Source organism: Schistocerca serialis, chromosome 10, assembly GCF_023864345.2.
Source record: "Schistocerca serialis cubense isolate TAMUIC-IGC-003099 chromosome 10, iqSchSeri2.2, whole genome shotgun sequence".
NCBI lineage: Eukaryota > Metazoa > Arthropoda > Insecta > Orthoptera > Acrididae > Schistocerca > Schistocerca serialis.
The window spans coordinates 243,397,051-243,408,771 of record NC_064647.1 but is presented as its reverse complement, the minus strand read 5'-3'; the positions used below and the strand labels follow the sequence as shown (position 1 = coordinate 243,408,771).

Here is an 11,721-nt window from a genome sequence, read left to right as displayed (position 1 = left end):
ATTAGTGAACACTGTACTCACACACTCCTTAACTAAAGACGGTTGACTGGATGATCAGGGTGCATTTTTTTTTTTTTTTGTGTGTTTCAATTTGCTTACTGTCAGCTCCAGCAAGTGGACGAGTTAAGTTACCTCGCATACCTGCGGTGTATGCCAGTACTTGAGAGTCAAAGTTAATTTTCCATTATGTTCAAATAACACCACGTTTAAGTGAATTTTACACTGTGATATGTTTCAGAGCATGTCTTGAGGAGAGGAAGTGAATTATCAAATAAAAAATATAGGCAGCTATTTAAAAAAAAACTTAATGCTGTCCATATCTTCATAATTAACAAAGTTACAAGAAACTCCAGGTATGAAGGAAAAGACAGACTGCTATTTACCATGTAGACGACGTGTGAAGTTGCAGAGAAGCACAATTAAAAGACACTTACACAAAGCTTTTGACTGCAGCCTTCATCAGCAAAACAGAAACACGCACCATTCACACACATTAGCAAGCACACCACCAACTCTGGCAGAGTGAGACCCTCAGCATACAGAACAGGGAGTTCTCGCCACTGCAGATACGCCTTCCCCATCTCGTCAAGGGCTTCACAGACACTATGCCCCAGACCTAGTCCACAAAAAGATCTCCCAGGCCATTTCCCCTCGCACCCCCAATCCCCCCACCATCACCAAGAATCAGATCCAAAGGAGTGCCCCCTTCATCACCCAGTAACACAACACACTGGAACAACTGAACCATATCCTTCACCCTGAAAAGAGAAACATTCTACCAAAGATCCTTTCCACCCAACCTCCAAACATCCTAGTTCATCACTAAGTTACTCCCAATTCCAACTCCTTACCACAAACAAGGATTGTGTCCCTGTGGGAGATACAGGTGCCAGACCTGCCCAAATCCCCCCCTCCAAACCCTTTCTACACCAGTCCTGTCACAGATTTACCCTACCGCATCAGAGGCCCTGCCACCTGTGAAAACAGCCAGGTCATTTACCACCACTGCTGTAATCACTGCACAGCTTTTTATACAGTATGACTACCAACCAGCTGTCCACCAGGATGAACGGCCATCACCAAACTGTGGCCGAGAGCAAATTAGACCACCTGGTGGAACAACATGCTGCTGAAAATAACATGCTCGATTTCAAGGGCTGCTTCACTACCTGAGCCATCTGGAACCTCCCATCCACCACCAGCTTTACTGAACTGTGCAGATCAGAGTTATCGTTACGATACATTTTCTGCTCCCGTGATTACCCTGGCCTCAACCTAGTGTGACACACTGTCCCCACATCCTCCACCCAACAGTTTCGACCCCTCTGTCCTATTCTCTCCTCCCCATTCTCGTCTGAATGGTGTATGTTTCTCTTTTGCTGATGAAGGCTGTGGCCGAAATTTTTATGTAAGAGCCTTTTAACTGTGCCTGTCTGCAACTTCGTGTCATTTTTATGGTAAGTAGCAGTCTATCTTTTCCTACATTGTTAGTTACAAGAAAGCTGACTGTGCTGGTCGATGGCCCCCTCGTAGCTAAACAACATTTGCTTGATACATTTTTTATTTTGCTTCTGGACAAAAAGTTATTCAGGGTGGTCAAGAGAAATGGAACAGCTTGTAGCTGGCCAAACACCTTTTGACATCAAATTATTGGTACAGCACTAGCCTATTAAAATTTCCGTCACCAACTTCTGTATTTCTATATTCAGTCATTTACCACCTCCTCCTTTTCTGATCTGGGAAGAATGTTATGTTTTCTGTCACCAAGCATGCTGACTGCTCGTGGACATGACTGTCAGTCAGTTAAACCAACAACAACAAAAAATCAGTCTGTCCAATAGGTGTGACACTGAGACTGACAGTGCACAAAGAAAAACAATTAATATAAAATATGAAGACATAAGTTATTTTCATATCAAATTTCACATACAAAAATAGCATATCTGAACGTTTGAAATACATTTCTGTGCTCAAAACTACCAAATGGCCAAGACGGTTACAACTCCGTTACCTTGGAAGACTTTGCACACAAACATGAGTTAGCACCAATGATATTCTACACACATTGTAGGAATTGTTAAAATCTTTTCAGTGTTAAAAAAAAATTCCACAAAGCAATCGCCAATATTTTCATTCAGCTCCCAAAGCGTTAACAGTGATCAAGGCACAGATAAGTTTCACAACCTGTTACCACATCACTTGCTCAGCTTAATGGGTCCTCTATAATACTAGTGTTTAAAATCCCATGAAAAAGACCCCTATGCTCCCATGCAATTCTGTTGATCCACACACTCCATTGCTGACTGGACTAGAGAAACTAGACACAAATTGTGATCATATCACCAACAGAACTACTCTGAGAATCCATTGGTAAGGTACCGATACGTGTAGTCATAAGCAGCCACCATTAGGGCACTTCCAACACCTCTTCGCAGAAGTCTCGGAAGCAGACCTTTGAAAAGAGCTCGCAATCTGTAAGGGGAAAGAAAGCTTGGTTACATACAAGAAGATAATTTACAAAATTTTATACTTCTTATTTTTATGAGTTTTTTCAATAAATAAAGTCTTTTTTTTTTCTTTTTCTTTTCCCAAGCTGTTAATATATATATATTGGGAACTTCCCTTTAGGTGCTTCAAATTCTATGTTTTATCTGCTTGTGTGTGAAGTTTCAAACAATTCCAACAGATGACAGAGCTGTAGTGAAACACCCAAATGGTATCAACACAAGACATGATTTACAAGGAATGTGCTGTAGTTAAATTCTTGGTTGCAGAAAAAGAAACTGTGTTGAACATCCATAAACAATTGTGTATAGTGTTTGATAGTGATGCAATTAACAAGAGTACTGCTGGACAGAAACTGAGCTTCACGACTGGCCACGTTCAAGACATCCTGTAACAACCGCTGTTCCCCACAAGGCAAATCACACAGATGCCATTATTTGTGTAGACCATCACATCACAATTGACAGTTGGCTCTACAGGTATCAATGAGCACTGGAAGTGAGTCTACTATGATTGACACTCTTGGATATTCAAAGGCATCCTCAAGATAGCTTCAATAAACACTCAAAACAATCCACAATTTTCAAAGAAAAACTATTTCATGTGAACTGTTGGGGAAATCTGAGGCTGATGGATGGGCCCTTCTGTCATAGATCATTGCAGATGATGCAAACTGGATGCACTGGGAACTAAAGGACAGTCACTGGAGTGGCGTCACCCAAAATCACAAAGAGGGGGGGGGGAGGGGGGGGGGGAGAGAGGGGGAGAGAGAGAGAGAGAGAGAGAGAGAGAGAGAGAGAGAGAGAGAGAGAGAGAGAGAAATTAAGGCTGCTCCCTCTGCTGGCAAAGTCGTGATGACAGTCTTCTGGATGTGACGGAGTCATTTTCATCAATGTGTTGGCAAAAGGATAAACCACTACTTCAGAGTCATATATGATGATTGAATACTGGGCTGGTACCCACGTAATGCCTCTGGTAAACAATGTGTAAAATTGAACATGAGACTCAAGACGATGCACACCTCCATCCTGGAGGCGATCCTGTAGATATACGGGACAAGGTGAAGAAGAAGAAGAAGAAGAAGAAATGTGAATACTGAACAAACTCAAGAACTGTTTCCAATTTTTTAGGTCTGACAAGAATCCAAAAGAAATCTTCCTCCACACAACAATGCACATCCACACACAAAATTCAGGTCCTGGGAAGACATCGCCAAACTGGGTTGGACACAATTTGTCATCCAACCTACAGCTCAGACATGGTGTCCTTGGACTTCCATCTGTTTGGGCCACTGAAGTATTACCTATGTAAGACACATTTTGAAGATAATGAGATCATAAGTTGTGCAGTGAAAATGTGGCTAACAGCACAGGAGAAGAGCTATTACCAACAGGATATTCATGCTCTTAAAACCACAGGCATAAGGCCATAGAATAAGATGGAGACCATGTACAAAAATAGTACATGTAAAAGAAATGTTGACTGATATTTTCTCCAAATTGTAACTACTGACACTTGGGCGACTGTGCCCGAGCATAGGTCGGGCCACAGAACTGCTTCAAAATGACCGCACCCGAGTATAGGTCGGGCGGCTGCTGCACACCACTCACAGCCTATTAGCCATCCGGGAGCAGGCCAGCTACTGTGGTAGTGCTTCGTGGAACACCTTCCTATATGTCCCTTGACTGCTGCTCCCCTCTGTGTTCTGGTTTTAGAACTACATCAAAAGAAACGGCAAGACACGCACAGCAACTTCCGTGACACGCTGCGCCGTTGTGCATTGGTGTAGCTGTGAGTTTCAAATGTTCTTATTACTGTTTGCCATTTATTGTTAATTTTTCTCTCAAATATGTCACATTTTCTGAGTGAGATAGAAATTTTAGAAGCCTTAGAAGAAGAATTTGATGATTCTGGTTCTCAATGGAAATTGTCTGAATGTGAAGAGAATGGAGAGGATCCAGATACAGGTAAGGAGCTGTCTAGTGCAGCTTTTTTTCAGTGATATTTTTACAATTTACATTGCTCGAGTTGCTTCAGTTAGCAGAAAATTTATTTCTGTTCGTCTCATCTATCTTGCAGAGGAATCTGATGAGCCTGCTGCATCTGTGCAGTCAGTGTTAACTGAACAAAGTACATCCTCTACAACACAGAGGTTGGCTGCAACAGAGCTGTCTGTACCTCCAACAAAGAGGCAACGAATTTTGCGGGAAAACCCCACTGGTGCCTAATTAGGCTGTAAATTTGCTGACAATGAGAGTACTGTGCCACAATTTGTAGAGAAAAGTGGAGTAATGGCAGCTGTTCATGAGAATTCCACTCCTCTCAATGTGTTTTCGATCTTTTTCCCCGATTCCATAATGAAACACACAAAATCCGAAACGAACAGATATGCAAAGTCTGTTTATGACAAACTCAGAGCAGTTTCCAGGGTAAAGCCTCACAGTTTTTGTAATTTGTGGGTGGGAGTAAAGCTGCACGAAATGTATTTGTTTTTTGGCATATTTATACACATGTGTCTTGTGAAAAAAAGCAAAACTGACAAATTACTGGTCTACCAACAATTTTATTTTAACCCCTTTCCCTGGTTCTGTTATGGCCAGAAATAGATTCAATGCAATATTATCAAACCTGCATTTGAATGACAATGCAAAATACGTTCCAAAAAGTCAACTTCAGCATGACCCCAGGCGTAAAATCAGGCCAATCCTGGATAATTTCTTATTAGAACCACAAAAATCATTTTACCCATCAGAAAACCTCATTATTGATGAAGGCATGTGTGGTTTTTGTGGAAGAGTGGTATTTCGGGTTTACATAAAAAATAAACCTGACAAGTATGGAATCAAGATGTTTATTGTGCGTGATTCCAAAACTGGTTAAGTTCTTAGATTGGATGTATATGCTTCGAAAGGAACTCAAGACAACTCTGTAATAACATTATTGAAGAGGTTGCTAGCAGATTACCTGGGAAAAGGCCACACTGTTTACATGGACACATTTTGTAGTTCACCAGCAGTATTCGATTTTCTGTGACAACATAAAATGAAAGCAATAGGTTCATGCATGACTAAATGGAAAGAACTACCAAACGAAATTGTTTCCAAAAAACTGAAAAGGTATGAGTCTGTGTCAATGAAGAGGAATCATCTGCTCTGTCTGAAGTGGAAAGACACAAGAGATGTACCATGCCTGTTCACTGTGCACAAAATGACCAGCTCTGACACATCTGTTCATAGAAAGGAAGGTTGTTATTGTTGTTGTTGTTGTTGTTGTCTTCAGTCCTGAGACTGGTTTGATGTAGCTCTCCATGCTACTCTATCCTGTGCAAGCTGCTTCATCTCCCAGTACTTACGGCAACCTACATCCTTCTGAATCTGCTTAGTGTATTCATCTCTTGGTCGCCCTCTACGATTTTTACCCTCCACGCTGCCCTCCAATGGTAAATTTGCGATCCCTTGATGCCTCAGAACATGTCCTACCAACCGGTCCCTTCTTCTTATCAAGTTGTGCCACAAACTCCTCTTCTCCCCAATTCTATTCAATACCTCCTCATTAGTTATGTGATCTACCCATCTAACCTTCAGCATTCTTCTGTAGCACCACATTTCGAAAGCTTCTATTCTCTCCTTGTCCAAACTAGCTATCGTCCATGTTTCACTTCCATACATGGCTACGCTCCATACAAATACTTTCAGAAACGGCTTCCTGACACTTAAATCTATTCCTGATGTTAACAAATTTCTCTTCTTCAGAAACGCTTTCCTTGCCATTGCCAGTCTACATTTTATATCCTCTTTACTTCGACCATCATCAGTTATTTTGCTCCCCAAATAGCAAAACTCCTTTACTACTTTAAGTGTCTCATTTCCTAATCTAATTTCCTCAGCATCACCCGACTTAATTAGACTACATTCCATTATCCTCGTTTTGCTTTTGTTGATGTTCATCTTATATCCCCCTTTCAAGACACTGTCCATTCCGTTCAACTGCTCTTCCAAGTCCTTTGTTGTCTCTGACAGAATTACAATGTCATCGGCGAACCTCAACGTTTTTATTTCTTCTCCATGGACTTTAATACCTACTCCGAATTTTTCTTTGTTTCCTTCATTGTTTGCTCAATATACAGATTGAATAACATGGGGGAGAGGATACAACCCTGCCTCACTCCCTTCCCAACCACTGCTTCCCTTTCATACCCCTCGACTCCTATAACTGCCATCTGGTTTCTGTACAAATTGTAAATAGCCTTTCGCTTGTATTTTACCCTTGCTACCTTTAGAATTTGAAAGAGAGTATTCCAGTCAACATTGTCAAAAGCTTTCTCTAAGTCTACAAATGCTAGAAATGTAGGTTTGCCTTTCCTTAATCTATTTTCTAAGATAAGTCGTAGGCTCAGTATTGCCTCATGTGTTCCAACATTTCTGCGGATTCCAAACTGATCTTCGCCGAGGTCGGCTTCTACCAGTTTTTCCATTCGTCTCTAAAGGTATCAAAGTAAAATCAAAACCAATTGCCATTCGTGACTATAATATTTACAAAACGGGGGTCGATAGGAGTGATCACATGATTTCTTACTATGCATTTAGGAGGAAACAGATGATGTGGTGGAAGGAATTGTTCTTCACATGCTTATAATGGCTGCAACAAATGCATTTGTCTTATACCAGGAAACCAGGACTCTTGCTCAAAGAAAGAGCTGCTATTTTTCCACTTTTCTACAACAAATTGGTGAATGACTGATTCACAAAGGTATAAATTTGGCACTAGACAATGTTCCTAGTGAAACTCACAGCAACAGACTTGGCTCTGAGCACTACGGGACTTAATATCTATGGTCATCAGTCCCAGCAACAGACTTCTAGGACACCATTTTGCAGAAATATTCCAGCCTCTGAGATGAAGGAGTGTCCAACTAGAGTGTGAGTTTGTTCTGAGAAAACAAAAAAAACTATCTAGTGGTAAAGCAGGTAGGAAGGAAACCAGCTGGTGGTGTCCAGACTGCAGTGTACCACTTGGCGTGCCACAGTGCTTCAAACTCTTCCACACTGAAGCTAATTGCTGTGAATTTAAACAAAAAACAAAAATCACATTTTTTTTGTGAAACTGAAACCATAAATTTTATGTTTGTTGTTATTAATTTTGTCATCAACCAATATAATTAAAATAAACATTTAAAATAAACCATAAAGACTTATTTCAAAATATGTTTTCTGTTTCAAGATACCTTAAATAGAAATGTGCCAGTGACATTTAAAAAAAAACGCTAAAAATGGCTGGTCCACTGGAGCAAGAATGTGTCTAAGCTGCCGGTCCTCAAGGTGTTAAGAACAAATACGTTCTGAGAAAAAAATTGGAGTCCTTATTTACTGACTGACTCTCAAATATAACAAAATTCTGTCTGTTGGATCAAAAATTCTACTCACATCAAGATTTTCCCACTTCACAGTTCATTTACGAATTTATTGTTCTAAACACAAATGATCTCAGGAGAGAGGTTACGGAACTTAGAGTTGACTTGCACCCTTGCAGTTAATTTCCAGAAGCGTTCTTTTTTTATTTTTTGGTTTTTGCTCTTGCACTGAAGCACCTCCCTAACTGAGCACCAGTTAGTGCTCAATGAAAGTGCCCCATAGTGTTCCATACGCAGCCCACCACACACTGGGCCCTGCACTATCAATGCCATACTGAGACATTGCTGCCAGCATCTGGATTGGACAATGGTCCTCTTTTTATATTTCCACTTGTAAGGAACTAGTCAATGACATTTTTCTTCAATGTACTTTTCGATACACCCAAATAAATGTACTACTCGATACATGGACATCGTTCAAAAATCATAATAATGGTTTAATAAGGTATAGAGTATTATTTTACTTATGTACAAATGTAAAAACATGTAACAAGAAATTTTTTCAAAAAGAGAATCTAACGAGTGAAGTTATGTCGAACATTTTTTGTTTTAATCCTGAAAAACATCTGAAATTATTATTATTATTATTATTATTATTATTATTATTATTGTTATTTTTTATGCTTTCCCGGCAATCTGTTGACATCTTGGATATCTGGGAATCCAGCCGGATGTTCGCATCATTCTCGCACGATATTTCAACAGCGTGCCTCGCTGTCTTCTTCAGGTGCTACCTGAGTCCAGTATTTATGCCTGGAAGGAGCTGGGCATTCCCTTATCGGTCCACACCGAGTCGAGTGTTCTGTCTGTGGTCTGTGCCTGCCAGACTCGGCTTCAATGGACCCCTCCAGTCGCAGACGTTCCGACTGCCGTCTGTGCCCGTTTTGGCCGTCCTCAACGGTTGTGGTCATCATCTGAGATGTGTCAGACCCGATCTGAGATGTTAGGTACTATGTCTCATGACTGTTACTATGATTTCCACTTCTGTTTCGTGCTGGGCACCCCATAATCGGTCCGCACCCGCCAGACGTGGCTACGTTGGCCCTCTCTGGTTGCCGGTGTTGCGACCGCCGTCTGCGCCCAGCCCGGCCGTCTTCTGAAGTCGAGTTCATGATCTGGGGTGTGTCAAATCTGGTCTCTAATGTCTGACACCTTGTCTCACGGCTGTTCTCTCGGCCTTCACATCTATTTCTTGTAGAATCCCAGAGTGTCCTGCGTTGAGTTTTCACAAACTCAAGTGCTGGATTCCAGGCAGTGCTGATTTGGTATCCCGAGTCACGGTTGATTAGGTTGTCTGTGACATTAATCTCAATGGCTTCTTTAAAGACACTGTCCCAAAATCTTGATGTCTTTGTCACAATCTTGGTATCATTGTAATCCATTGAATGACCAAGTTCCAGACAATGCTCTGCTATGGCTGATTTAGTTGCCTGTCTGAGTCTGGTATGTCTCTGGTGTTCTTTATACCTGATGTCCACAGTTCTGGTGGTCTGGCCAATGTATAACATCCCACACTGGCACAGTATGTTGTAAATACCTGGCTTGCATAGCCCCAGGTCATCTTTTAGATTCCCCAGCACAGCCCCAATTTTGGTGGGTGGGCAAAATATGCTCTTGATGTCATATTTCTGGAGAATCCTGCTAATTTTGGCAGAGATAGGTCCGGCATATGGCAGGTATGCCATCTTCTTTGCCTCTTCTGGTTCCTCTTCTGTATCCTTCGGCTGATTGGCAGGTTGAAGTGCCTTCTGGATATCTCCAGAGGAGTACCCATCCCTGTTGAACACAGATCGTAAGTGTTCCACTTCTGTGGCCAAATTATTAGGATCTGACAGAGTTTGTGCTCTGTGGACCAGTGTTCTGAGCACTTGGAGAATGGAACTCTCGACTCGGCACAGACCGATTAGGGAACGCCCAGCTCGTTCCAGGCATAAATACTGGACTTGATCGACCCAAGGACCAGTCTCAGGTAGCACCTGAAGAAGATAGCGAGGCACATTGTTGAAATATCATGTGAGAACGACGTGAACATCAGGCTGGATTCCTGAATGTCCAAGATGTCATTATTATTGTTGTTGATGTTGTTATCGTTGTTGTTGTTATTTCCATAATTTTTGTATTACAATTTGAAAAGCACTTCTAATGTAAATATTATGAAATATTAATTGCATATAACTTTTACCTTTGGATGCACAGATTGATATCTAGATATAAATAGATCCGCCCTGAGAGTTAAGCATCACTCGTCACTTTTGTTAGTCTTGCGTTTTTAGTGTAACTCAACACAGTTCTGTAATGTGGTGTGGTTCATTTCTAGAAATGCTGTGCTGTTCTGTTATGTGAAACGCTGAAGTGCTTTACTACTTAATCCAGTAAGTTGTTGTGAAAACAAGAAATTATGTAAATAATAAAAATCAACAAGGCTCTGTTATATTTTATTTCTAACATTTATGCTTGAATAACCAGAAATCTGGATTCCACCAGGTAAAGCAGGAATACATCCTGAATTTGAGGAAACTTAAACAAACTGAGAAAACAACAGAAAGGCAATATATTACATAGCTTTTTTATTTCAAATACTGCTTTCTAACCATGTACACTAATTTGCCACATCTTTCTATTTTATCATATGCAGCTCTTGTAATCTCCCCACGGAAAATTACCCTCTACCACGCAATAATTAATAATGGTCAATCAAATCATCCACATTTATTCGCTTTTGAAAAGCATCTGATCGGATTTTCTAGTAATATATGCGCCGACAGCTCGTCGACGCCAAGGTATTTTCCAGTACGTTTGTTCTTTGGAATAACAGAGATACATACACTCCTGGAAATTGAAATAAGAACACCGTGAATTCATTGTCCCAGGAAGGGGAAACTTTATTGACACATTCCTGGGGTCAGATACATCACATGATCACACTGACAGAACCACAGGCACATAGACACAGGCAACAGAGCATGCACAATGTCGGCACTAGTACAGTGTATATCCACCTTTCGCAGCAATGCAGGCTGCTATTCTCCCATGGAGACGATCATAGAGATGCTGGATGTAGTCCTGTGGAACGGCTTGCCATGCCATTTCCACCTGGCGCCTCAGTTGGACCAGCGTTCGTGCTGGACGTGCAGACCGCGTGAGACGACGCTTCATCCAGTCCCAAACATGCTCACTGGGGGACAGATCCGGAGATCTTGCTGGCCAGGGTAGTTGACTTACACCTTCTAGAGCACGTTGGGTGGCACGGGATACATGCGGACGTGCATTGTCCTGTTGGAACAGCAAGTTCCCTTGCCGGTCTAGGAATGGTAGAACGATGGGTTCGATGACGGTTTGGATGTACCATGCACTATTCAGTGTCCCCTCGACGATCACCAGTGGTGTACGGCCAGTGTAGGAGATCGCTCCCCACACCATGATGCCGGGTGTTGGCCCTGTGTGCCTCGGTCGTATGCAGTCCTGATTGTGGCGCTCACCTGCACGGCGCCAAACACGCATACGACCATCATTGGCACCAAGGCAGAAGCGACTCTCATCGCTGAAGACGACACGTCTCCATTCGTCCCTCCATTCACGCCTGTCGCGACACCACTGGAGGCGGGCTGCACGATGTTGAGGCGTGAGCGGAAGACGGCCTAACGGTGTGCGGGACCGTAACCCAACTTCATGGAGACGGTTGCGAATGGTCCTCGCCGATACCCCAGGAGCAACAGTGTCCCTAATTTGCTGGGAAGTGGCGGTGCGGTCCCCTACGGCACTGCGTAGGATCCTACGGTCTTGGCGTGCATCCGTGCGTTGCTGCG

At 42.2% G+C, this 11,721-nt stretch overlaps 1 protein-coding gene across 3 annotated transcripts in view; it reads right to left on the bottom strand.

Annotated features, from left to right (window-relative positions):
* Positions 1-1,885: 1,885 nt before the first annotated feature.
* The window catches only part of LOC126425119 (mitochondrial 2-oxodicarboxylate carrier-like), an 86,785-nt gene continuing 76,949 nt past the window's right edge, over positions 1,886-11,721 (bottom strand). For all 3 annotated transcript variants that reach the window (XM_050088049.1, XM_050088047.1, XM_050088048.1), the window contains exon 8: positions 1,886-2,472. In XM_050088049.1, coding sequence (XP_049944006.1) covers positions 2,352-2,472 — 121 coding nt within the window. In that variant the 3' untranslated portion in view covers positions 1,886-2,351. The remainder of the gene's footprint in view (positions 2,473-11,721) is intronic.